Source organism: Alosa pseudoharengus, unplaced genomic scaffold (genome assembly GCF_046254945.1).
Source record: "Alosa pseudoharengus isolate Yale_2024_CS ecotype anadromous, Long Island Sound unplaced genomic scaffold, YU_APseudo_1.1 YU_APseudo_1.1_scf_20, whole genome shotgun sequence".
In the NCBI taxonomy this organism is placed as follows: Eukaryota; Metazoa; Chordata; class Actinopteri; order Clupeiformes; family Clupeidae; genus Alosa; species Alosa pseudoharengus.
The window spans coordinates 6094396-6122133 of record NW_027468664.1 but is presented as its reverse complement, the minus strand read 5'-3'; the positions used below and the strand labels follow the sequence as shown (position 1 = coordinate 6122133).

Below are 27738 nucleotides of genomic sequence, written 5' to 3'. Positions count from 1 at the left end.
TGCACTACTACTACCTATCATTGCCATTCCAATTGACTAAGAAGTTGACCCCATATTTGATTGCGTCAAGAATACATTAAAATACAAAATTAAAAACAGGACTATCAGTAACAGACCATAATGGCCAGGCCAGCTATATAAAGCCAGCTTAATCTGTAGAATCCCTGCGATGCTATGGAACACAACACACTTATGTAAGTGAGGGCGCTTGCTTCATTGTGTAGCAGACCTACGTCACGTCATGCAATTCCATTTCAGAGTCTGCCTCCAGGACTCCCTCGTCAAAATGACGCACTATGTTTGACCTGGTTTTGATGCTGCTTAACCCATCACTTCCTTGAAAATTCTGTCCGCCAAACTTATTCGGATATAAACGACTTTGACGTCACTTAGGCTACTACAGCTAAATTTAGAGAATCTAAAATTATGAGAGAAACAGTTTTAACAGAATACAATACTCCAAGCTGCATCCACGCCTCTGACGCTAGTAAAGACTGCACAGAACTGCGCGCACGGCGCAACTGCTTAGCTCTGCTAAAAAAGTGCTACTGCGCTGCGGCAGTTGTCAGGGGATATCGGAAAGGAGGGGGTGTGATTGGCTGAAGTGGCCTTGTTACCTTGGCGACGGCAGGGGGGTATCGTAGCGTTACCGTGCAGCGTGATCTCTGCGCTGCGTGGATGGAGGAAGCAGCTGCAAAGCTTTTGACACAGTCGGCTGCAAACGAAAAGCAATTGCATGAACACACTGATTCTTTATCATCTCTCCTCGCGGACAGAGTCTTGGAATGCATGAATGTAAGTAAGAAACTAGCCAATTTTATTCTGATATTTTTAACACTACTAGCCATGTTGGATTTGCATTTTGAAAGCCTTGAAACTATTTTAAGATCAACAAAACATGCGCTGGTATTTACCTAAGGACTTATGTTGACAAGTGTATACCCTTAAAGCTGTATAATGTTTCGTTTCTTTAGACATTAAATAATAGGTTATTATTTGCCATTACATATTTAATCGCATTTTCCACCATGTGACTGAACTTCGATGTGCTTGTGGAAGCACACGTTGTGTTTTCTGCCTGACACGAGACGCAAAGTGGTGGTCTCCGTGTTAGCCGCGAGCTCACAGCTTGACGTTCTAATTTATTACGCAGCCTATATTGTTTTGAATAAGATTGGACAAAATACGCGGGTTCTTTTTACAAGTGAAGCAACTAGCTTTGACAGTGGTTGTTTAGAGAGAGAGAGACCTCGGTTAGCAAGGCATTAGCCAGTTTGTTAGCCTCAATGTATAGGCTAATGTTGCTCGTCAATACACATTTATGAAAATGTATTCCTCCTGACTACTTATGTACAATGTTTATTGACATAAGATAACATGAACTTCAGGTTGCGTTATTCAACAAAAATAGGTAGACTTCTACTTGATTTGTCAGCCTATATATGTCGATTTAGTTTGAGGAACTTCTTTTTCCCATGGTCGGTCAGAGTCTCACTGTAAACTCGACAGCGCTTTTCAACAATGTATCCGTAAAGGTTAAAAGTGAAGGTTAGAAAGATATCCATTTTGTTTCGAATGGAGACTGGCGAGAATCTAGGGCAACTATGTAACAAGAGAACGGAGGGTGGGGGCTGCTATTTTGTTTCCTTTTCCCCATTGATTTCATATTCTGCCACCACTCTCTGTTTCAATCACAGTTTTTTTCAGTAAAGCGATTCATGCTTAACAGTATAGGGTGGTCAAAATGGAGAGTTAGAAGTGAGCCTTCGTGTGTATTTCCGGCAGAGCTGGCAGCTTATTTGTGTGAGTGACATTGACACGTGGTCAAAGGCACCGCGTAGATGAGCGATGGCCGATGGAAAGGGACGAGTAGGCGACTTGTTTCCGTCGTTCTGCTCTGACTGTCACATGATCATGTCATTTAGTTCTGGTTTCATGCCTCTGACTGTTTACCACTTACGACGAGGGCACGGCCGACATGTCACTTCGTGGTCAGAGCTCTAATTTGCCCTCACTTTCTGTTCCTTATAGGCTAATCGGAATAAGGGGTATTTTCCAAATTGTAATTCAAATCCATAATCACCACTTCGTAATTGAAGTTACCAGCTTGTTTTGTATGTATTACTGACAACTATGACACCTGCCTTAAAAAGTGTTTATAATGCAGTATTGGAACCATAAAAGATTGTAGCCTAGTTATTTTGATCTTTCATTATGTCTGAGCTACTCTTATTGAGTGCCAGTTTAGCATAGTTTAACCCTGAGCCAGCTGTGTGTATTTATTTCCAGCCTCTCTTGAGGTCTTCTGTAGGACAGGGCGAACAATCCCCTGCTCAGTGCTCTCCTGACACTTGGCAGGGAAATTAATTAGTCTCATTACAACCCTCACTGTGGCAGATATGATCGTGTGTGTGTGTGTGTGTGTGTGTGTGTGTGTGTGTGTGTGTGTGTGTGTGTGTGTGTGTGTGTGTGTGTGTGTGTGTGTGTGTGTGTGTACGTGTGTACGTGTGTACGTGTGTGTACCGCACGCACACGTGCATATGAAGATAGTTGCTACTGAAAGACTGACAAAGTGTCGTGCAGCACCTGCTTCTTGTAATAAACAAATTATTGGGCTTCTTGGGACCCTGATATCCTGATATTAATCTGCCATTGACAACCTCTTCACTGCCCTCTGAATTTTGATGTCCCAGGTCGGACTGGAGTGTTGCATAGAATTTGATTAATTGAAATTGGCACAGGAGTCAATACAGTCTCACATTAATTTGGCAAATGTTCTACATTTCGACTCTTTTATGTTCTACATGGCCCCACCCCCACACCCCAAAACCTCTCACAATAGCTCCAGCTGCATATGCCTTTTCTGCTGTCGGGCCTCCTGTTTGGGGGCCCCCAGTGGCATAGCTAGTGGCCCCAGGAGGCTGCAACATGGGGGTTGCCATAGTGACGTGGGGACACGAGAGACTGGTAATGTAATGACAGTGGCAACTGTGAATTTGAGCAGCAAATGGCCTGGATTTCAGTCCCCAGTCCTCCCTTCTTTGGCCACGATGCCTCTGTTTTGTTCTCCTCTCGGTTATCTCTTTCCATTCTCACTGTGAAACAGTTGGTTGTTCTCTCCTCCAGTGACATTGCGCTACATTAATCTGACTGCTGTTCCCAATACTGGCAACTCACAAGCAGGAGGATAAAATCAGTGTTTTTCTGAAACCAGTTGGGGACAACTCGAGGCGGAAAGCACAACAATGGCAGGAAATACATGGGAGTGACTAGCATCCATGCTCCTCACGGCTACGCTACCAGGAAGCCATGTAGTTGGGGAACCTGTGTGCTACATACCAAGCAGTAAATCGGAGAATTAGTTTTGTCCCAGAATTTGTATTGGTTCTTTTGGTTAAATGCGTGTACGTTTTGTACCGAGTAGTGGTTTGAAATGGCAGTAGATTCTGTGGTTGTAGGCTTTGAGATCCCAGCTCTCACAAGCTTGAGCAGATTTAAGAAGCTTGGGTGTTTAAACGTGACCACATACCCACACACAAGGGAACCAACAAGAGATTCTTTGTTACCATGAAGTGTTAGCCAGACTGACCACAACAGGTCAGTGATGTACAATGGTGGTGGTACGTGATTATAAAAATGATGATGGTGGAAAATTAAAAAAGTGATCAATAGTAATTCTGTCTCTCCTTTTTACCCTGCCTTGACAGTGTGAGATGGTTGGAGTTTGGTGTCCCAACCTAATTGAATAGACTCTAGACAGTCTACTGAGGGAAAAGGTAAGTCAAATTGCACAGAAGGAGATAGACAACATTCCAGGATTAAAAAAAGACTGGGTGAGGAAGCTGGATGAGGAAATCTATGGATTTGTTGTCTGGTCAGAGCAGCCTTAGCACAAGAGTTACAGAAAAATGGGAAAGGAATAGATGGTCTTCAGTGAGACATCAATCAGATCAAATGTGTAGAGGTATTGTCATATACAGCAAGTCTCCTTTAGCAGGTTGAATACACATATAGCAAATTACAAGGATATTGTTCAGGTTCATAGAGTCACTCTGAAGATATGTTTTTTTCTTCTTTTTTGAAGGATTATAGGCTTGGCCTACATCTCTAAAAATCTTGTTATTGTCATCTTCACAGTATCTGTTATTATGTCTGTCTTTTGCAATATTGGGACATTCAAAATAATTGGATTTTCAGATCAGACTTTCAGCAGAAACACTTGCAAAGTGCTGTTCCGTAATAGGAAACAGGACTGTTTGAAGGAGACAGTGTGCTCTTTGTCCTTGAATTGTAACATAGCCTATATGCCAAATATATTACCTAGTTTTTTTATTGCTGGATAAAGTAACATAAGTGTGCTTCCTGATAAGTTTGCTTCCAATGTAGGTTGGAAAAAGTATATTGAGAACATTCATGTGTAATTTGCTATCAGAAGCAGCATATCTGAAAAGCTTTGGCATGCTTCATTTGTAGTTAATGTCAGGGGTCCTCTTCACCACCTCATGTCTCGCAGGCTGGGTCTGGCACCCTGGCCATGGTGAAGACGAGGGCTGTTCCCATGCAGGGAGAACTTGAGCAAAAGGAGGAAAATTCTGCTCACTGGTGATGAGGGGGATATGTTGTGGAAAGAGAATCTATTTTTAGAAAATGCTCCTTGCTATAAATTCCCCCTCACATTGTTAAACGGCAGGCATCTGGGGATACCTTACAAATGATGTTAAGTTGCACATACCGGTATGTGCTTAGTAGACTCAATGTAAATACCAAAACATTGATACACACAAACCAGTACACAGGTCTTTTATATTGAGCTAATCATCATATCAAGGTCAGAATAAATGATTGTATTATTACACATTGACCCAAAAATGGGTGGATACTTGCACAGTCATGTTTAATACAAAAAGACCGCGTGTGGGTTGACTGCGTGTGGGTTTGTGTTTGTACTGTAAAGGTGCCCCACCCGCAGACAATAGTTTAATGGGCTTTTGTTTGTGTGAAGTGGCTAAAGGCTGTAAGCACTGTGTGTGTGTGTGTGTGTGCGTGTGTGTGGAGGGGTGGAGGGGTATGTGTGAACAGAGAGATAGCAGCATGCTAATGATCGGGCAGTAGAGGCGCTCTGCTTTGGCTTGCTAATGGAGGTTAATGAGGCCCTTGCCATTGTTAGGAGTCTTTTTGTTTTGGTGTCTTTGGGGGACTGTAAAAGCACCAGCAGGTTTATCACCTTGTGGAAGAGGACACACTTTTCTTTACTCTGGCTGTACAAACATTTTACAGTAGTTCTTAGGATTGAAATCACATACTGTACAGCTTTATTACTTTAAGATGTTCCAGAAACAAACTATTTTATCCAGTGAGTTTATTGACGTTCCAAAGAAAGATGCCATATTTATTTTGTACCTTTTGATGTCTGATTTTCTTTGGTCTACCACAGTAGTGTGGTGTTTTGCTTCTGTGTTCTTGCTGTGTAAAAATTGAATACTGAGGGATTGGATTTCAGTGCAATCCCCATGAGAACAGGAAGTCTGAAAGAGGAAGATGCTCTCCTCTGTCGCTGCACTTTCCTGAGAAACCTGAAGAGAGGGATGGTCAGGGGAGAGGAAGAGAGAGGGGAAGAGATTCAGAGGAGCACTTAAGGTGATTATTTATTTATTGATGGGCTGTATGGTTGCCAGGGCAGTGGCAGATTTTAGCCCATACATGGCTAGTTGGAGCGACAGCCCTGCTGCACTCTATAGAGATGATTTATTTATTGATATTCAGCAGGATTCTACTGCCGCTGCTCCATTAGAGGGGGCCGCTGGGCTTCCGTGGTGGTTTCAGTGAGACGTCATCATCTCAGCCCAGAGACAGACCTCTATCTACCTCAGCCCAGAGACAGACCTCTCTCTACCTCACTCAGCCCAGAGACAGACCTCTCTCTACCTCACTCAGCCCAGAGACAGACCTCTCTCTACCTCAGCCCAGAGACAGACCTCTCTCTACCTCACTCAGCCCAGAGACAGACCTCTCTACCTCAGCCCAGAGACTCTACCTCACTCAGCCCAGAGACAGACCTCTATCTACCTCACTCAGCCCAGAGACAGACCTCTCTCTACCTCAGCCCAGAGACTCTACCTCACTCAGCCCAGAGACAGACCTCTCTCTACCTCACTCAGCCCAGAGACAGACCTCTCTCTGCCCTTAGACACACAGTCCAGGGCTGTCTATCAGGGGAGTTGAAGGCACTTAATGGCCCTTGGCAACATTGTTTGGCCATCTCTCACCAGTCTTTGATATTGAGTGTAGCGGATTGAACCTAAGCACACTGGTGATCCTTACTCCCACGTCTATTTGTATGGTTATTTATGAAAGCTTCATGTCAAGGTGGCAATAGTAGTCGTATATGACTTCATATCAGGTCACTGTGTGTGGGTAGTGTGTGGATGGTGATTGTATGTTCACAGTGTGCTGAATGTGAGTAGCCTGCATGCTGCTTACAGGCTGTCCACTCCTCTGGCATCCGACCGGCCGTGGTGCGAGCTGGCTCCACACAGAGAGCAAGATTAGAGCCGTCTCAGGCACTTGACTGGACACCCAAGAGGCCCTTCACTAACTGCTGAGAGCTTCAGAAAGGCCCTTCATCTTGTGAGCCCTCAGAGGAGAGAGGTGTGGGGAGGAGGCCGAGAGCTAATGTGGAGGGAGGCTGTTGACTGCCAGTGGGCTGTCATTAGCTAAATGAATGGTTAGAGGGAAACACATTCAAGACCTGTCTAGTAGTGCTTATAAAGGTAGCCTTTTACCTGCTGACTGAAAGCACATTTAGTTTCCCTTTTCCATAAAGGTGTACGATGGCAGTGGTTTAACTGTGGTTGAAAATGTAGGCTACATTTTGCGCTAGTATAGTGTAAACTGATAATGGAAGGTACCCACTTGACAACCCCTGTGAAAAACTCTCTTTGTTGTTGTTGTTGTTGTTGTTAAGTATTAGTATGGTGGTTGTGTAGGCCAGGTTGTTGGAAATGATTACTTGCATGTGACATTGTGAGGTTTGGCTGCTGTGGGAAGTCCCCTAAGGGATAAGTGAAAATCTGCTGTTTGTTTATCGCTAAAATCTTTTTTTTATATTCATTTTTCTTTCCGCTCTCTGTTCCTGTCTTGTCTCTCCTCAGACCCTCCGGGGTTGATGGGCCCGGTCGTCGGCATGTCTCCGGATAAGAAAGCAGGGTCACCAGGGTCGCAGGGCGGGGCGTGCGGCGCCGGCACGCTCCCCGAGGCCGAGAGCGCCTCCAGCCCACTGGCCACCAGCCTGGACCGGCTGGGCCGCGGCGGAGCGGCGGGCGGCGCCGCGGTGGCGGAAGGCGAAGCCACCGAAGACGAGGAGCTGACCAACCTCAACTGGCTCCACGAGAACCTCCTGCAGAACTTCAGCCTGGGCGGCCCCGAGGACATCGAGGGCTCGGCGGACGAACGCGCCCTCTCCTCCTCGTCCGCGTCGTCCGTCTCGTCCACCTCGGGGGGCCCGGCCGCGGAGAGAGACCCCCTCAAGTCCAAGCCGCCCTTCTCCTTCTCGCTGCTCATCTTCATGGCCATCGAGCACTCGCCCAGCAAGTCGCTCCCGGTGAAGGAGATCTACAGCTGGATCCTGCAGCACTTCCCCTACTTCGCCAGCGCGCCCACCGGCTGGAAGAACTCGGTGCGCCACAACCTGTCCCTCAACAAGTGCTTCCGCAAGGTGGAGCGCAGCCTCGGCAAGGTGAGCGAGGGAGAGTGGAAGAACAAGCAGCTCTCACACGTCAACCTGTGTACACACACACACACACACACACACACACACACACACACACACACACTCTCAACATGCCACACACTACTCACCCACATTAATCGTTCATGGTAATGCATGTCCTTTCAACTGATTTTTTCAAGTCCCACGGCTCAAACTCGTTGCTCAACAGTGCGCTGCTCATTCAGCACAGTTTCAGAACAAAGACTTCCACGTGCTTTGTTTCAGGTTAGAAGGATCTAGAATGAGGGGTTTTCTTTGTGTGAAATCTACACATTCTCTGTGCCGTCTCTTTGAGATGCTTCAGCCCCTCCCCAGCCATATTCATTCAGAAAGATGCTGAGCAGCACATGTGCTGGTCAATAAATCTCTCATATCAGGGTTGGAGGATGGATGCCCCCTCCCTTCAGGCTGGCAGGGAAACAGCAGGCAAACTGAGCAGCCTATATCACTGGACATGATGGTCAGTATGGCTGTACACGATGAAGCCACGATTAGAAAGAGAAAAAATAAATAATTAAAATACTACACATATACATGTATAGTATTTATAGGTTTTTATGATTTACTGAGAACATTTCAATGAAACTGGTTTAGGGGAGGTTGTAGAGTGTATAATTTTTGGTGGCTGTCTTTTAGAATGATTGGTCTAACATTATTTTTGGGTAGGCTAATGAACGACTAATGAAATGTATTCCTTCTGTGCACTAGAAGGTTGTGAAGTGTGAATTACTCAATGGTAACCAGCAGGGCTTATTGCTACACTTTTTAGGGGAGGTGTTTGCGTGGGTTTTTGATGTTAAGGGTGAAAAAGATATCCTATATCTATATGGGGTACTGTGTTGAGCTATCCCTGGTTTGTTCTTGGTAATGTGGGCAGCGTCGTAGGTGGCAAGGCACATTGGAGAGATGCATGTTGACATGTCAGAGGCTGTGTGTGTGTGTGTGTGTGTGTGTGTGTGTGTGTGTGTGTGTGTGTGTGTGTGTGTGTGTGTGTGTGTGTGTGTGTGTGTGTGTGTGTGTGTGTGTGTGTGTGTGTGTGTGTGTGTGTGTGTGTTTGTGTGAGAGAGAGAGAGATTGAGAAAGAGAGAGCGAGAGAGAATCTGCGGCTTTCATATGGCGCAGCCTGGTGTCTGTTGCCATGGTGATGTTTCCTCTTTCCTGTTTATGAGTGTGGCTGCTGAAGTGAGTCAAGGTCATATCCCCCCGCAGGACCACGCCTCACACACACACACACACACACATATGTACACGTACACATACGTGAACAGCATGGATCTCTCGCTCTCGAGTGGAAGAGAAAGGAGCAGAGTGGGAGTCAATATGACCATGGGACACAGGACAAATGGGCCACCACTCCATTCATCTCTGTGCATGGTTTGTTATGGTAGTCCATCAGAATTCTGGATCACATCATTGCTCTGCAGTTTTCTGGGTGGTTTTTCTACGGTCTAAAAGCTGGTCAACACGTAAACCCTCCAGTACACCGATGGCCCTTAATCACATTGCCTGCATTCCACCAGACAGGGTCCAATCACAGCACTCGCTCAGCCGTCTCTTAGTTGATGTCATATAATCTGGCTCATAGTGGCGTTTCCTCCCCTCCCTCTCTAGACCAATGGGAAAGGCTCTCTGTGGTGTGTGGACCCTGAGTTCCGGCCAACCCTGGCACAGGCCCTTAGGAAGCAGCACTTTCCAAACACACACGCCTTCTACACCCCCCCAGCCTCCCCACCCAGGTGAGACACACACACACACACACACACACACACACACACACACACTCACACTCACACACATGCAGACACAAAAACTAACACACAACACAGGATGTGAACAAAGATCTTAAAAGCCCTGTACACACATCTCCAACAATTACCGGTGATGACTGAACATGCTTTAGCTAATCCATTGAGGAAATTTAGCCCAGAAAGACGCCGTCTGCTGGTGCTATCTGTAGGTGCAGACCCTTCCCTCATAGCATGGCTGTTGAAACGGATCTGCAGATCTTGTTGACTGTTGGAATGTTGACTCTGGTGCGGCGTGCAGTCCTGTAAGCTATGCGTGCTCTCTGTCCACAGTGCCTCCTCTCCACCGCACCACCTGCTGCTGCTGGAACAGGGCAGCGCTCTGAGAGGTAAGATTCCGACGACCCCCTGCCCCCCCCACCCAGCGTGGACACATGCCATCCCCCACAGAGCCGCCAGTCATCTCCGCTCCAACACCATCAGCCACATTCTATATGTCACATGTCACTCAGCCATACGCATCCCATGCCACTGGCATTTCCTGGCACACACACTCAAACATGTTATTACACACGCACGCACACACACACACACACACACACACACACACACACAACGCATACACACACACACAACGCATACACACGCACACACACACACACACACGCACACACACATGCACACTCACACTTGCACAATTATGGAGTTCCACAGAAACCTCTCTAATTGTTTTGGCACACCCTTTTTGTTGTACACTGATAGCTGTACCACATCCTTCACTCTCACTCTTTAACACACACCACCACTAGCTGTTCACACTCAGTCAGATATATCACACACCCGTGCCTCCATCGCCTTTAAACATCTTACTGAGTTGAGCTGTCTCTACTCTGGGTCTCTGTAACCTTGACAACTGGTGAGAGTAAGGCAGAGACAGAGTGAATCTCTTGTGTGGCACACACACACACACATGTTCACACACACACACACACACACACACACACACACACACAGGAAGCAGTCTGTTGCCAACATCAGTGGCTGTCAAACCTTTCTCTCCTGTTGCAGAGTCTGATTTTGATGCAGCCACGGCCATGATGCTGTTAAAGTCTGCCTCTGAGCAGCACTCGGATCCATGTAAGAGCCATCATCATTATCATCTCCCACCTATATGTCTGTCTCTTATTTTCTCTTGCCTTTGTGGCCATCTTTGTTGGATATTTTCCCACCATATTTTAGCTTCCTGTATTCCCACTCTTTGCCATTAGGTCTAGCTTTGTACCCTAATGTGTGTTTGAGTAATGATCTCCATCATATCCCTTAATAATAGAAATGTCCCATTTGTCTACATATTCTCTCTCTCTCTCTCTCTCTCTCTTCGCTGTCCCTCTTGCTGTCCCTCCTCCTGTCCTCCCTCTCCTTTATCACAGATGACCAGGAGGGTCCCATTGACCTGTCTCGGCGGGGGGAGGTGGTTCTTGTGAGCCGGGACCCACAGCAGGACCACAACTACAGCAGCAGTCCCCCGCCCCCCGTCTCCCTGGACGACGCGGCCGCTCGGCGGGCCCCGACCCCGGGCCCCGGTGCGGGCAGCAAGCGCGTGCGTCCGCGGCCCGCCGAGCTGGACGAGGAGCTGAAGGAGGCGGCCGGCTCCCTGCTACACCTGGCCGGCGTGCGGCCTGGCCCCCAGGTCCCCGCGCAGCAGCGCGGCCGCAAGAGCCGGAAAATCAGCCGGAAGTGACAACCCCCCCACCCCACCCCCAGCCGGCCTTCAACCTTTGACCTTTGCCCTGCTCCTTGCAGCTTCCCTCTCTCTGTGACTCGACCCCTAAGTCTCCACCCCTTCCCCTTAGGTTCCAGTGAAGCCTTCCCTGCCTTTGATCTGCCATCCCATTCACCACACATGGCAATACGGACTCTCACAGGAGTTGGAAGCCATATAATGACTTTGGTTTGTTTTGTCACAAAGCGAAATGGGAGGGGAGAAAAAAGCGAGTCAAGAGAGTTAATATCACATGACATTTTCTTAACTGGATTTGTGAGAGAAAAAAAATCCCTCAAAGGACAGTTGCATGCTTCCATCTTGAGAAAACCAACACGAGCGCATGGATTTCAATCAATCTTTCAGGAGTTTTGTGGTCCTTCTTAATCGTGAACATATGAACATGAAGAACAGTGAAAGTGCCATTGACTTTTAATTATTAAGACTGGTTCAGATGCAATAATTCATTGATTCAGACATACCTGTAGTTCTTTTATTTTTGTACCTTTGTCTTGGTGATGTCATGTGACTTCCTGATTGGCTGGGCGCCCCGGGATTGGCAGGACTCCTAGAGAGTGCTGAAAGAGAGAGGAAGTAACTGTTGAGGGGAAGCACTCCTCTTCCTGTGTCATTATTCAGCAGAATCAATCAAGCATTCAGCTCAGACAAGGCCTGAATGGAGCACAACCCAGGAGGACTGAAAGGAGAGCCGAGTGTGAAGACCAGGTCCGACACGTCTGCCATCAGACCCAGAGACTGACTCAAATGGGCAGTCCCCTCCGTGCTCACCAGCCACCTCTGCTTCCATAACGTCAGTCAGCAGTCTGCTGTGACCAACAGACTGAGGCCACAGGGTGTGTGCGTGCGCGTGCATGTGTGTGTTTGTGTGCGCGTATACGTGTGTGCATGCGTGAGCGCTTGTGTGTGTGTGTGTGTGTGTGTGTGTGTCTACTTTGTGAGAATGAATTGATGTTGTTGATGTCTGCATTCGTTGCATTTGGTGCTGTCGTCTCCTCTCTCCATTCTTTAGTAATACCTCTTACAGTCAGAAGAGTGCTGGACCTCCAGGTTGCGGCCTGATCACCGGTTTGTGTGCGTGAAATGACACTGCTGGATCCAGCAGAAGCAGGACACTTTGTTCTAATGTATGGGAGGAATCTAGAAACAATGTGAAACAGAAAGTGTGGCATCAACCAACCAACCAACAAAGGACCTGTGCTTTCTGTAACCCCCCTCCCCCCTCGAGATAGCTGTTTTGGTTAAGAAAAAGCTTGTGGTATAGCCATGAAGTGTAGATGCTGTCAGACGTGCCAGATTCTGCTTCGAGCCTCTTGGATCAGTGGCTGGTGAAAGCCTCTGGGCTCTCTGTTGGTCCAGGGAGCAGGCAACCCCTTCTGGATTACACAGGAAAGCCAATGCCAGTCCTTGAAGTAGAAAGCAGCAGCCCCCTCAGAATGCTGCCCCCCCATATACTGCCAGGTATGACTTTTTGCTGTGAGTAGTGATGAAGCCCTGTGGAGCATGTGTCCAGAGCTGCTATTGGGAGAGACTGATAATGAGAACGGGTCAGCATCGGGCTCTGTGTCGTGCGAGGAACGTGGAATGTGCCGGGCGAGGAACAAGGGAGGTGCCATAATGGAACTGTGAATGGAACGGTCTCGATCTTCTGGTAGCAGCTTCTGAACTGTGGGCCTCGTGGCCGTGCCGAGTCCTCCCACCCCCCAACCCCCGAACCCCGTCATGTGTGTGCTGAGCTCCAGACCAGCCGGATGGGTTTTAAGCAATATAGAGCCAGCTCTGTCTGCACGGCACACCAGTCCTCCACCCAGCCTGCGTCGACGCAGAGCAGCGTTCACCACCCCCCTCACTCAGTCACACAGGAAAATAGTGATAAGTTATTGAATTTGCCTGAAATCCTTTGAGGAAGGCTATATTAAAAACTGCATACGCCTGTGATCACAATGGTGTAGTGGCAGCTGACACAGAAAGACCAGTCTGACCAGACTGAGACCAGTCCGAGTAGTGGTTGGCAGACATGATGATGAAAGATTATTACTAAGTTCTCTTGCACGTCTGCTTCTGTCTCTTGCACGTCTGCTTATGTTGTCACCAGAATGAAGGCAAGTATCACACATCTGTGGGTTATGCAGGTATTGTGCAGTTGTAGCACCTTTGTAGCCTTTCTCAAAGAAGACACGGGTATTTAATCTCATCACAAAAGAAGATCCAAGCATATTGTTATTATTATTTTGTTATTAATTATTATTATGTAATGTTCTACTAACTAAGAGCTGCCAAACCACTATAATTTTGCCTGTCTGCCATGTCTGATTGACCTACCTGACCCTTTGGTTTTTGTATGCTAACCTTTGTTCATAAAATGTTTATAAAGTTTATTTTTGCCAAAGATATGCAATTGCATTATATATGGTATTACAAATAAAAAGTAATTGTTATACTTCAGGCTGTGTTGTTTTCACATCTCATGAAAATGTTGAGTTTATTGTCCATCACACTAGTCTCAGCAGTGACCGTCTCTACTGATTGGTCGGGTGTTTGTTACAGTAGAAGGCCGCCACCTACCGGTTGTTTGTTTTGTTTGCAAGGTTGCTCCGACCAGTAATTTGCCATGACAAATGCCGTCTTGTTTTCAAGTAGGCTAATGTATATCCCTTGTCTGTTCTTTTCTTTTTACAGAAAATTCTGCAACCATAATTCTGTTATGCTGTGCATACGTGATATTTTTCTGTAAAACAAAAAAACATTACAACCTCAGGACACATACACATCATAGTCATGTGTTAGTCATGTGCCAAATGTATACGCCTACGTGTGCAAATGCCTCGCCTTTTATGGCCCAAATTTGCATTTGCTATCTAGATCACACTTAATCCAGCTCTTTGTGATCTCAACCTTCTTAGCCCCCTCCAATTTAAAGAGAGAAAATAACGTATTGACAGCTGTTGTGGATCATACAGGTGTTCTTGATGCAGTGAAATTTCCAAATTAAAACGCATGGGTGCATTGAGAAATTGCTTTAGCCTTTATCACGTTTTGAGGAAAAAACATAGCCTAGAAATCTAGACGCACCCTAGCGGCAGCAAATGTAAAAACACGCACTGACCGTTTACAGTACGTGTATTTATCACGTGGTAAGAGTAAAGCGGAAGTAGAGGAAGAAAGCCAGCTCAAAGATCAACGGCGCAGGGAATCTATCAATTTCCAAAATGAGTACAGAGAAATATCCTAGGTCCTCAATCGAGGATGATTTCAATTATGGGACCAATGTTGCCACGGCAAGCGTCCAAATCCGAATGGGTGAGTATGAGTCAAGGTTATTGGAAATGTGAGATCGTGTTAGATATAGCCAGACGTGGTGTAAAGTTAGCCTAATGACAAGGCCAGAAGACGACGTCCAAACAACGCACATAAGGGGTTTTCGCGATGTTTAGCCCATCCTACAGCTCAAGTTTCATAATGATACGGATTAAAAGAATGATACAAATGTACTAAATTGCAATGTGCATGACTAATAACAACAACGTCACAGGTGCAATGTAGCCAAGCCTGTTTTTTCTGACCAAAAAATGTAAAGGCCCAGACTGAAAACAAAACTGAGAGCATGATTAAAAAAGAAAAAAGAGAATCTCCTTTCAGCATTGTGTACATCTTCAAGCCTATGATACCTTTAGTTTGAATTGTGTTGCTCTGTCAAATGGACACGCACATAAACACAAATAACAAATTATTAGTAGCCTATTGAAGAACTACTAACAAGATAGAGCATATCTATATTGTAGAAATAGGCTAGAATTAATTGTAACCTAATCATATCTTGTTGTTGAATTATGTTTAGTTGTCCCAAAAGATACTTGTTCAGACATCCCAACCTGCAAAAAGTCATTTCAGGGAGGTATCACGAAGCCCCCCCCCAAAAAAAATAAATAAAATAAAAATAAATAAATAACAATACTAAAAACCATAATAACAATACACCAAATAAGGAAGGCCTATAGATAGTAGCCTAATTGTGAAAATAAAATATGTAGATCTTGCAGTTTGGTCTTCATGTAGCCTTGGCAATTAAGCCATCTAATATAGGCCTGAATAATATGCACATGAATTGACACTAGTTAAACTCACCTCAACATGTTTTTGCAATCATTGAACCCACCATGGGCAATGCTAACACTGTTACAAACAGTGCAGCATGCAAGACTAGGCCTATCATTATTTTTTACTCTTATAAACAAGGGTACACTTTGAAATGGGTCTTACATTTTCCTTTTTGGGGGGGACTGACTCTGTCGTGACTCTCCTGTTCCTAGATTCACTGAACTGATTAGGATCAGGATCAGGATGCTCTCTGTCTTGGATGCGCTCAGACACACATGCACCACCACCCCTCTCTCTCTCCCCTGTCGGGAGATTTTATTTAATTTGCGGGCGTCAGGGAGCCGCTATCAATATGCGGGAGACTCCCGGAACTTCCGGGAGACTTGGGATGTCTGCTTGTTCAAAGTTCCGTTGAAAATACATTGTATTGGTCAGAAATCTTTTTATGTCAAAGTTGTATTTGACCATGAAACTTTTTTTTTATTTTACTTTCAGACTTTCTGCGGAAGGTGTATACCATTTTATCACTGCAGATCATCCTCACCACAGCAATGTCTGCTCTCTTCATGTTCTGTGAACCCATCAAAACATTTCTTCATGCAAGGTATCCTTCTATGATTTTAAAACCTCACTGTGTCATTGACACTGTTTGAGTCTTTGGTTACCTAAGGAAATGTTGTGTTGTGTTTTCGTATCAATGTCTGTTAGCCTGGGTGAACTAAACAAGAAGGTGTAGGGCAATTCCACGCAAAACTGTCACATCCATATCGCCAACTAAATACTATGGCATTGTGTTGGCGTTATGGATGTGACAGTTTTGCGTGGAATTGCCCTGTAAAGCTGCCATATAGCAGAGGTCCTCAATTGTAGCCTACAAAACCAGGCACGACCATAAATTTGATGTAGCAAGGCCAGTCCTGTACATCTGTTATGACTGCAGACCATGTGCTTGTGACACTCTGACCTGTTAACTAGTAAATCTGTATCTAGCTGTCAATTTGGGCCCTTGTGTAGCACACCAAGAGGAAAGTCCCATAACTGCATATGTGTCCTCAATAAATCTATTGATAAAACAGTGAATAACAAAACACAGGCTCGAACAGGAAAACTGCACAGAGCCTAACAGTCTGATTGTTATTTAGCTGAGCGTTCTGACAGAAGATGCTCCTTGAGTCGCTTCCTCGATCCGTCTCGAAGTCAAAATCCTGGGACAAAGCCTTTTATACTAAAACCATAAAAACGCAAATCTGACAACGTGGCAGGTACCAACCATTGCACAAAACCGGGCGTGACCATAAATGAAAACACTGTGACCCTGGCCCAAAAACAAGGCGATATCTCACTCGGCTCATGTTCTGGCTGAGCCCTCGGAGATGTCTCCAGCCAGCATGGCATTATGACCCTTGATGGTAAATCCTAGTTGTTTGTGACACAGGCCTAGGCCTCCCTGAACAGGGATCCACATAGGGTTAAGCTCTTGGTCAAAACCAGGTTGTGTACAATGGAGCGCACCTCTGCCCATTACATATTTTACACACAGGAGTAAATAGGAACACATCAGAATACAGTCCGGATACCTCAGAATTCTACAACATCAGGACATAACACACGAAGAAAACAGTGTGCAGAAACGCACCAGAATACTGTAAAATAAAAACGGACTAATCTTTTCTCTGATTTCTGCTTCTGCCCCGTAGCCCAGCTGTTGTCTTGGTGTCCTCGCTGGCCTCTCTGGTTCTCATCTTTGCCTTGTTCATTTACCGACACCAGCATCCTGTCAATCTCTACTTACTTGCTGGTTTTGTAAGTGATGTTTACCACATTCATATGGAGGGGATTTAAAGATATATCATGTGTACAGAGTTATTATTAGCCTACTAACACTAGGGAGCTTTAGTTATATCTTTGGTTGATATCTTTAAACAGCAATCAGCTTTGATCACTATAGCATACCTTCAATTCCATACATCAATAGTTCAGTTGTTTCCAATTATGTGTATTTGTGATATTTATTTGAAATGATTACAGACTTTGTTGGAGGCTGTCTCTGTTGCAACTGCTGGTAAGAAATCTGATCAGTTATTAGTGTTTGTGCTACTTGTCAGTTTGAAATAATAGTATACAAAAGTGCAGTATATTTTTAAAAGTCATACTCTTTTGTCCACTTCTAGTAACCTTCTATGAGTACTCCACCGTCCTGCAAGCATTTATCCTCACCTCGGCTGTGTTCATCGGGCTAACTGCCTACACTTACCAGTCTAAGAGGGACTTCAGCAAAATGGGAGCAGGGTATGGTAGCATTGTTCTAGTTTGAATTATCATGTCTCATCTCTTTGTAGATTCAATACATTTAAATGAGAATTCAATTTACATTCTGAATATGGTTACTCTTATAAGTCAATTGACAGACTCTGACCTAAACTTCCTGATGACTAGGTGACACTGGCATTAATCTTGAAACGTTTAACATGAAATGTATTTTTTTTTTCCAAGATTGTTTGCCTGTCTGTGGATACTGATCATTGCTGGTTTCATGAAGGTGAGTTTTGTTGTTGAGTGTGAAATCATTGTTCTTTTCCCAGAGTAATTTCCTCTGTGCTTCGTCAGAGCCTCAATTTGCCACCCTGTGCGCACAGAACATTATGAAACCTGTGTGAACCTAGAATGTGACGCTGGATGCCTTTCTCTTTCTCTGCGTTTATGGTCCATGTAATCTATCTACCTCCATCCCTTAACTTCACTGCAGCTCTTCTTCAACAATGACACCGTGGAGCTGGTTTATGCAGGGGCTGGCGCTCTCCTCTTCTGCGCCTTCATCATCTACGACACCCACCTCCTGATGCACCAGCTCTCCCCCGAGGAGCACGTGCTGGCCTCCATTAATCTCTACCTGGACATCGTCAACCTCTTTCTGCATATCCTCCGCATCCTGGACTCCATGAAGAAGCACTGAGCCCCGATGAGCCAGTGTTAATGTTGAGTGTGAGGCATTCCATTTTTATCACAGTAATATATTTTTTTTTGTTTTAACGTTGGGAATCATAGGTGTGTGTCTTGGAGATGGGAACCCTGCCTGGTTTTGTTTCTCTGGCTTGCTCTTTGTGACCTACAAGTAACTGCTCCTAACTTCTCTCCTAGGTCTACTAACCCTTATCAAACTCCCCATGAGTGATTTGTGCAGTCACAAATTCTCAATCCAGTAGTGAGAGTTGATCTTATCCAGAGGTTCCTAGGAGACCTAAAATAGTTAGTGCTGTGGGTCGCAGGAACACCAGACAGTGTTTGATATGAAGGGTGTGTAAACTTTTTTTTTGTGCCAGCGTTAAAGTGTTGTAATTTAAATAAGCTTGTACACTTGTTAATGTACACTCCCATCAAAAGTTTTAGCTTGCATCTAAAGAACAATTTGAGCCCTCTGTCCTCTTTTGAGTCCTCTTGGACTCGTAATGAGATTCACCAACTATGCTTGGAATGAAAGTCTGCTGATCCGTGATGGTTACTGTATGTTGGCTCACAATTGATTGCCCAGTTGACTCACATGACTTATCATCAGTATATTTTTCGGATACATTACAAGACAAACAGTTAGGACAGAACATGTTTTAAGCACATAGACTTTTGATGGAAAGTGTATGTTCATGGTCATGTAAATAAATTTGGTGTCAATAGATCTTATCCATGTTTTTAATGGTTTATTACTTGGAATGGTTTAATTAAGGTTTGATAATACAATGCCTTATTTTGCTTTCAACACACAATCTGATAATCTGATATTACTGTAATAAAGAGGTGGCCGTCCCAGCTTCAGAAAGGTACAGTCCTGCCATGTATTCTTTCTACTTTTGCACTTTACACGACAGATGTCACTAATTAGCTGATGTACCTGGGTTAAGAGTTTAGGGAATGGTTTGAACAAATATGAGGTAAGACCTAAACTTTCTGAAGCTGTGATGTCCACTTCTGCTTTAATTCTAGTTCTACATTTGCACAGAAAACAAGTTAGTAATATTGATGTTACGCTTTTGACTTGGCAAAATGGCAATTCCTGTTCTTCATCTGAACAAGAGATGGTTATTTAAAGAATATGTAGCTTTTTTAGGTTATAAAAAGTCACTTTGCACTTTGCAGTCGATCATATGTTTACAAAAATCATGACTTAATTACAACTTTAATAAATTTGGATGTATGGCTATATTTGTAGGCTACAATAATTTCACTCCTGACATACAGTACAAAAGCATAGTATACATAGGCTACAATATAATACAACATAATATAATCTACTGTATACAATAGAATACATGGTCATGAATTGCACACATAAAAAGTGCACAAAAACATTACATGAACAGTTTTGAAAAGAATTAATGTAGCCTTCACATTGTCAGACAGAAAAGGTGCACAGGAGCAGAACATTCAGCCCTCAGATTGTTTGTGCAAAGACAATTCCAGGATTAAATGTGAAATTTCCCACTCGAGATCACACATTTTCTCATATTACTTTGATACGGGACTCTCATGAGGTCATGTTTCAGCACCTAAGGAAAGTCCACTTTCTTGATCATCTCGTCTTTTCACTAAACTCCTGATCACCATCAAACAGCATTCGAGTATGAAATATACCAACATTCTTAGGTCTACATCACAAGGACATGAACGCAGATATCAGTTCTGGAAACAGACATAGGCGTTTTGCAGTTTATTTTCCAGAAACTCACCTGGTGTTGTAATATTCACCGTGATCAAATCCGTATTTTCTAACAGAGTTGGATAATAAACTTCTTCCTGATTGGCGAGTAGTTTGGCTCCGTTCTCCGTTACCCTAAAAATCCATGAATGCGCTGAAAGTGGAAGATGCTTTCATGAGAGATAGACTAATGCATGATGCTACTGCGTCCAGCCAAATTTAACTTACCGGTACTCAGATAAGTTTTCACTTTAAAGCTACAGTTGGCAAGTCTTATCAGATTGAGGGTACTTAGCCAAAATTGTTGAATGTTTACAACTCTCATGCCCCTCCCCCACTACCACCGAGCACCCTCTCATCGAGTTTGTGCTCGTCAGTGCACACCAGACTGTGATTGACAGTCAGATCTCACACAGCCCTGCTCTGATTGGACCAGAAGAAGCGGGAGCTGTGGATTTTTGCAAAACAAATAACAGGCTCTAGGTGGAGGTAGAAATGCGTTTTTTTTTTTAAAACAGGCTGATTTATGTTGTTCTGTTGGAGCATAGTGTCGGTTTCAGTGAGTATGATCAAAAAAATCTTGCCAACTGCAGCTTTAAGTGTTCCATTCGGTGCTATGTCGCAATAAGAGATTGGTTTCCCTGAAAAATCAAACCACCATGGCCGTGCACGACTGCTAGTCTTGTTAACAAAGACAACACATGTTAGTGTCAGAATTAATTGATTTTAGTGCCGTTTGTGTCTCCATTTCTGTGGAATCACCACCAAAGAGGAAAACAGGAGGCAGTACTGGCTTATAACAAAGTCCTTTTAGGCAAGTCCCTCCACTCGGCGGCCATATAGCAATGCTTTTTGGGCACTCATCGGGCATCCTATTCAGCAGAAATGCGCGTGCGCAAGGCTTCACGACACCAATCTTGCTCCAGTGGCGAGTTCACAACACATGATTGGGAAGATGTCTTCACAACACAACATATGATTGGCTCAATGTATTCACATCACACCACATGATTGGCTCAATGTATTCACATGTCGATGTTTTGCCGAGGAAGGGGTGGGATATGTGTAGACAACGGCCATATTGGCGTTACAAACTAGCCCCATGCATTTCTATGGAGGATTTTTTGAGTGCTGTGTCTCCTCATTAGAAAGTCTCTGCTTATAATGCAGGCTGTAGCCTATAATAACATCTCAGTGTATAACCCTTGTCCAACACAAGATGGCAGAATTTGTCAATGTGCATAGGGCTACTATGGGGGTAGCAAAGGCTGCCGTGGTGATAGTGCACATCATTTGGAAATACACCATAGACTCAGGCCTACCACATCTTGCTTATATAGTGAAAACAGAGATAGTCCTGTATAAGTAAGCCTAAATCTACATGATGTATATTTCTTAACAGTTCCATTGGAAGAGTTTGCCAGTACAATTTGCAATGTAGACAGTCCTACAGCTGGCTTAGCAAACACCAATAGGCCTACAGCTCTTCTTCAACAATGACACCGTGGAGCTGGTTTATGCAGGGGCTCTCTCCTCTTCTGCGCCTTCATCATCTACGACACTCCTAGTTAGTGCTGTGGGTCGCAGGAACAGCATACAGTTATCAGAGTGATATGTGTTTAAACTTTTTTTTTGCATTTTACACACTAAACTCGCACTCACTAATTAGCTGATTTACCTGGGTTAAGAGTTTAGGCAATGGTTAAAACAAATATGAGGTAAGACCTTAACTTTCTGAAGCTGTGATTCTGCTGCTTTAATTCTCGATCTTATCGCCAATGACACTGTATGTTGAATCATAAATTCAATGGTAAATTTGAACCAAAACACTTAAAAGGCATTAATGCTTAAAAAAGCATAAAGGTATTACTAGTCCGGTGGACATCCCATAGAGCCCCATTGTGGACCCGGAAATGTTGAGTACACCAAAGTTTTATGATGGAAATATATAGTATGGGTTCCCAGCATGCAGAAACTGCCGGATGCTAATTTGCATATGTTGGGCAATTTGTGTAATTGAGCTAATTAGCATAAATTAGCATAATATCCTATATTGATCATATTATAAGAGCTGCTTGGCCAAAATGGACAATGTTCGTATGTTTTTAGGGGTTACTGGAGATGCTGAGTCCATATCAAGATTCAAAAACACTATTTAAACTTGGTTTGGTCACATTTTACTCTCATTAAGCTTTTTTTTGGTACAATTTAGACAGATTTTTGGAGGATAGGGCTGTAGCGATATACAGTAGGGCTGTAACGATACACCAACCTAACAATTCGATTAGTATCACGATTTTTGACCCACGGTTTGATACAAACCTCGATTTTTCTTTTTTTGGAGGGGGGGGGGGCTAGACATTTCAATAGCCTACCTTAGAATACCAGAGGATTACAATGTAATATATCTGTATTATTTTATATCCTGATATAAAAAGAGAGAATACTGAATGTCTGATATTTATGACAGCATACTTTATGCAGATTAGCCTATAGCTTAGGCCTACTATTTCTATTACAACTCTACCACATTCAGCTGTCTGGTTGAAGCCTGGAAATATTGTAAACAAAGTAGCATAGTTGTTACTTATCCTAGTCTACTGATTGGACTGTTCAGTTTCCTCATGTGTTTAAGGTAATACTGTTCTCCTTGGGACAAGCCTTTTGGGAAACATTGGTATTCAGATGATCATTCAGTTCTCCCAGAATCCCCAGCGCTAAACATCGTGGGAATCTCAAGCTCAGTCCAGCACGCTGGCGTTGCACAGCTACCCCAGCAAGCCATTGCCATCCTCGGCGCGGGCGTTCCCACATTCAGTCCAGCAATTAGTCTCTGGCACTGCCACACAGCAGGTGGGGTGCACACACCGCAAGAGCCCTACTCACCCTGGGGAACCACAACCACCAGCGGCCCAATGCGAGGCGTGCTAGCAGTCACCTGGTCTGTCGCCTCTCGTCCCCAGCTCCCTTCAGTGAACGCCCTCAGGTCGCACTTTCGCAGTGTGCACCACCGCAACGTTCCTCCAACACCTGGCGGGGCCTAGCCTCCACTGCAACGTTCCTCCAACACCTGGCGGGGCCTAGCCTCCACTGCAACGTTCCTCCAACACCTGGCGGGGCCTAGCCTCCACCGCAACGTTCCTCCAACACCTGGCGGGGCCTAGCCTCCACTGCAACAGACTCCCCGGCGCTGAGCACCGTAACTGGCACTGCACCTCCGATGCTCCACTCCGTCGTCTCGCCAGTCGGGGCAGCAGACTCCAGTTCCATCGTAGCCGGACCACGCTGCGCAATCAGGCTACAGCTACCGACGTTGGCGTCCCTCCTCTGCTGCCTTGTCGCAGAGCTGTCCTCCACTGTTCCGGCCGCTCCACACCGCCTTGATCGCGCCAAGGCCTAGACCTCTCTGGCTCGTGCCATCGGATTTCACACAACAAACTTTTTTTCCCCCTTATTTTTCTAAAGAGCACCGGCGAACAGGCCGACTCGAACAGGCTCCGCCAACCGTCCGTCCTCAAGGCACCACCTCCTTGCCGCTCCACCTCTGCTCTGCTCCGCAGCCAGGGCCACCGCCAACTCCAACCTAAAGCTGTCCGGCGGGGGCTCAAGGTCTGAAGGCCTCTGTAAGCTTTTCAGTACCCCTTACAAGGGTTCTCTTCGGATCCTTTTGCTTGGGCCTCCTCCTTGCGGTGAGCATGGACTGATTATGAAAATGTCAGATATGGACTCAGCATCTCCAGTAACCCCTAAAAACATACTAACATGGTCCATTTTGGCCAAGCAGCTCTTATAATGTGATCAATATAGGTGATTATGCTAATTTATGCTAATTAGCATCCGGCAGTTTCTGCATGCTGTGGACCCATACTATATATTTCCATCATAAAACTTTGGTGTACTTTGGTGTTCACCTTTCTGTCCACTGGACTATACCAATACCTGTAATGTGATAAAGGTATCTAAAGGCACTTTCAAGTTAAGCTGTCACAAAACTGTGCCTCACAACTGGAAAGGTGTGAGTAGACTAACAGTCTCAAGAATTCCATTTAGAATTGTAGAATTCCGAAGTATTCTGATGTATGTGATGCGTGCAGATGTTTCCTCCCTTGAACATAAGCTTAGTGTGACCATGCCTGACATCATTTGGAACACACATGTGGCCAGATGTAGTAAGTGAGGCTCTTTCAGTGAAGCCCAAGTCAACAACTCACAGATTTATAAGCCTTTGGGTCAGGGTGCCCTAGGCTGCGCGGGGACCTTAGGTCAGTACCCACACAGCAGTAGACTCCTAGGCGGATCCGCCTTCAAGTCGCCAAACCCGCGTGACTGTCGCATTCGTTTTGGTGCCGCACAGAGGATCAGCTCCGCCTCCAGGCGGCTCCGTAAATTCTACTGTCAAACAGCGGGTCCTGAGTGGACCCATGTCGGATCCGCGGGCGCGGACGCGCCTGTACTGTAACGGTTGAATATGACTGTACACCAAGAGCCGAGAAGAGTCATACTAGTGGATATTTTCTTTGCTGGGACACGGTTGCGCTGAACCCTCTCGAGTAAGTGATATTTATTAATATATTGCGACATTCACAATAGCTAAACATTGGCCTTTGTGGTTTTATACTTATCATGTTTATTGATTGTAATGACGTTTGATATTAGTGCAGACGTTTGTAATTTTGAGCAACAGGCTAACGTTAAGTTAACGTTATTGTTAGCTGTGATGCTCATATGAGTCTGTAGCCTATTTGATTTAAAATGGGTTAGCAATTTCGGCAGAATATGTTATGGTAGTGTGATTTAAAAAACACACATTGTTATTTAACGTTAGTCTGGTCTTGTCTGTTAATGTGTTGCTGTTGTCCATAGTCCATAGTGCTACTATGCTAGCGGCATACAGCTGCTATCGATAGCTAGCATGCTGCTAAGCGCAATTGCATAAGTTATTGCTAATGTCTATTATACATATATATGTTTGAGATCACGTTTGCGATGCAATCCTTGATTAAGCTGATACATTGGCACTGGTATTTCAGTCAATGAAGTCAGTGAAGCACTCGTCTGCTATGAAAGCTACCTACAACTTTAGCATGTTGACTCACTGATAATGGTTTAGCCCTAGCTCAGGGGTGGGCAAACTGCGGCCCGCGGCACTTTCATCCGGCCCGCCGAGCATTTCATTTGTTTATCAGGCTGCTCGCTATTTTTTTTCCTGCGATAGTTGGTTAGCTTTAGCTGCTACTGCAAACTGCTTTTCACTCTCCTTAGAGAACGTTTACAATGTCAATGTCAAAACATCATGTTAAATAGAGATAACATCATGTTAAACTAAGTTAACTCTTAGTTATCTCCTTTGCAGCAAATCTAACGTGAACATTATGCGATAACGTTACATTTAATTGGGAACGCGTCTGCACTCACGAGAGGAAGAGAGCCGCAGGTTCTGGCTTGTCATTGTTGATAAGTGATATGTATGTCCTTCTTATAAGAAACTTTTAAAAGGAAATCATGAAGGCAACAGTAGTTCCCACTACTGACCATTTAAAAACCGTGAGAGGGCACAGCCGTAGGTACAGCACTAGCCATAGCGGAGCAGGCAGAAGATCGATCATTGAGAAATAAACGTGAATTAAAGCGACTGTCTTAAAGCGACAGTGCACAATTTGTACATTTGTTAAACAGCATAAAATGAGCAGTATTTTTAAGAAATTCACATTTTAAAACAAATACTTTTCATACTAAATTATAGGCTATTAAAATTTTTTTTTTTTTTTATGTGTGTGTCGTGGGGGGGGGGGGGGGGGGTTGTTGTGCGGCCCGCCAGGCAATTTTCAAAACCCAATGTGGCCCTTGAGCCAAAAAGTTTGCCCACCCCTGCCCTAGCTTCTAGCTAGCTGTGCATTAACATTTGCATTTTGCCAAGTTTGGTCTCATACGTAACTTTAGTGTCCTTCTGCCATCTTTGTAATGAAAGCCTCGGCATTTTAATCACTGTTTAAGTCGGTTCAGACAACTAATGGGTATTGGCGTCTGTTTGTGATTTATTATGCTAACGTAACTTAACTGTATGGAACTTGGTCCCCATCTTCTATTTTGTTTGTTCTGCAGCGTCAACTTTTATCTAACGTTATGATTGCCTCTGTTGGGTTCGCTTCATGAAGATACTTTCTGGGTTGTTAAAATGTAATGTGAACACATTCCAATAGCATTCCAAAATAGACCAGAGATGCTTGTACTATATGTATATTTGGAAATTTTGGGATTGCAATAACCATAATGATATGGTTATTTAACAGCCATCGTTTCGGGGACTCTGATGAGAGTGAAGAAGAGCCAGTAAATGGTGACTTTGCATCTCTGAGGTACCTTCCAACTCGCCTGGTATATCAGTTGAAGCCTCAAGCCCAAGCCAATTGCACTGGCAAAGTAAGTAATAATCTCTTAACATTGAAATAACTAAATCATTATATTAATATTAGAGATATGGTTAACATTCTTGGTGCTAAAGACATTCCCCTCTCCTTGTATCTATTCCTCCAGCTCCACCATCTTGCCGAGTGGCAGGCAGCCGAGTCACTACCCCTCAACCTGGAGAAAACTGTTAAGGTAAAGACTGATCTCTGAAATAAAATTGAATACAGTGGCCCCATCTATATTAACACAGCAGTAGTCACTCTATTTCAAATCAACAGATTGCATCTGCATTACCATCTCAGATTTTCTGCATACTTCATACATTACTTTCAAAATCTCAGCCAAATATTTTGTCAGTTAAAACATCTGCATTCATGCAATATTGCCTGAAAAGTTAATTCATTATTATCAGATTGTATTGAAACACATTGATTTCAATGTTAATCCATCCATGGAGTTGATATAGATAGTGCATACCAAAATGTTGAAACATACAAATTCATGTCCAGTATGACCAGAGATTTGTTTTTGTTTGCCATTGTTTGGCCCTGTAGCTCTCAGCCTACCATGGTTAACAGATCACAACCATTTATCTCCCTTAGCACCTCACCATGGGGCAGGACCGCAACACTCTTCACCACCTCAACTCCCTGCACCTGCACCCGCATTTAACATACGGAGAGTTACTCAAGGTAGGGATCTGATCTCTGAAATATTAGTGAATAGAAAGGCCCCATGTGTATTATCAATGATGACTACCATTTAATACATTTTTTCCCCCTCTCGCACACCGCCCACCTCACTATGGGCCAGGAATGGCAGTCCCTCCTCAACTCCCTCCACCCCCACACCAGCCCTCAACGTGCAGCGAACAGAGGAGCTTTGTAAGTCATGTTTCTTTTTAAATTTAATCTCCTTAATACCTATCATATATTGTATTGTGTAAGCATACTTGGTTTTGGATGCTACATACCATAAACATAAACATATCTGTCTGTTTGATTACAGGTGCTGTGAGGAAAAACATGGTGACACGGTAGGCCACGGACACTGAGGTCACCAAGCACGCAATTAGGTGTTTCAACTGGCGGTGGATCGGGCAACGAGGAGACATGTTCCGCCTCCATCCACACAAATGGATTAATAGGAGAAATAAGCATTAAACAATCTTTTTATTTAACTTCTTGTCATTCACCAGTTATTCATTTTCTGATATTTTAGATGTGCATAGCGCAGCATTTCATTGAAGTTG

At 44.5% G+C, this 27738-nt stretch overlaps 2 protein-coding genes and 1 long non-coding RNA gene across 9 annotated transcripts; all 3 read left to right on the top strand.

Annotated features, from left to right (window-relative positions):
- Nucleotides 1-349: 349 nt before the first annotated feature.
- Nucleotides 350-13738, top strand: foxn2b (forkhead box N2b). 6 transcript variants are annotated; one of them, XM_076296338.1, is made up of 8 exons: nucleotides 350-795; nucleotides 3708-3776; nucleotides 5501-5637; nucleotides 7152-7735; nucleotides 9380-9504; nucleotides 9847-9902; nucleotides 10582-10650; nucleotides 10944-13738. In XM_076296338.1, exons 4-8 carry the CDS (start codon nucleotides 7166-7168, stop codon nucleotides 11252-11254), a joined length of 1131 nt encoding a protein of 376 aa, XP_076152453.1. In that variant the 5' UTR covers nucleotides 350-795; nucleotides 3708-3776; nucleotides 5501-5637; nucleotides 7152-7165; the 3' UTR covers nucleotides 11255-13738. The 6 variants fall into 6 exon arrangements, with proteins under 6 accessions (XP_076152453.1, XP_076152454.1, XP_076152452.1 ...); XM_076296341.1 differs by lacking the exon at nucleotides 350-795 and adding an exon at nucleotides 2477-3597; XM_076296339.1 differs by lacking the exon at nucleotides 5501-5637.
- Nucleotides 13739-14433: 695 nt separating this feature from the next.
- tmbim4 (transmembrane BAX inhibitor motif containing 4) lies at nucleotides 14434-19581 on the top strand. The gene is made up of 7 exons (XM_076296336.1): nucleotides 14434-14593; nucleotides 15887-15995; nucleotides 17089-17194; nucleotides 17420-17453; nucleotides 17563-17680; nucleotides 17885-17930; nucleotides 18138-19581. The coding sequence occupies exons 1-7, from the start codon at nucleotides 14503-14505 to the stop codon at nucleotides 18342-18344; spliced, it is 711 nt and encodes a 236-aa protein (XP_076152451.1). The 5' UTR covers nucleotides 14434-14502; the 3' UTR covers nucleotides 18345-19581.
- A 4798-nt stretch (nucleotides 19582-24379) lies between these two features.
- LOC143136552 (uncharacterized) lies at nucleotides 24380-27535 on the top strand. Of its 2 annotated transcripts, none has more exons than XR_012989339.1 (6): nucleotides 24380-24628; nucleotides 26369-26498; nucleotides 26613-26678; nucleotides 27089-27178; nucleotides 27300-27370; nucleotides 27495-27535. It is a non-coding gene; the product is annotated as an uncharacterized LOC143136552 (long non-coding RNA). The 2 variants fall into 2 exon arrangements; XR_012989338.1 differs by lacking the exon at nucleotides 24380-24628 and adding an exon at nucleotides 25966-26255.
- The last annotated feature ends 203 nt before the right edge of the window (nucleotides 27536-27738 follow it).

Coding starts and splice junctions, on each gene's coding strand:
- tmbim4 (XM_076296336.1), top strand. CDS start 14,503: ATGAGTACAGAGAAATATCCTAGGTCCTCAATCGAGGATGATTTCAAT. Junction 17,195..17,419: donor TCTACTTACTTGCTGGTTTT/GTAAGTGATGTT, acceptor AAATGATTACAG/ACTTTGTTGGAGGCTGTCTC. Junction 17,454..17,562: donor TGTCTCTGTTGCAACTGCTG/GTAAGAAATCTG, acceptor GTCCACTTCTAG/TAACCTTCTATGAGTACTCC.
- foxn2b (XM_076296337.1), top strand. Junction 7,736..9,379: donor TGGAGCGCAGCCTCGGCAAG/GTGAGCGAGGGA, acceptor CTCCCTCTCTAG/ACCAATGGGAAAGGCTCTCT. Junction 9,505..9,846: donor CCCCCAGCCTCCCCACCCAG/GTGAGACACACA, acceptor CTCTGTCCACAG/TGCCTCCTCTCCACCGCACC.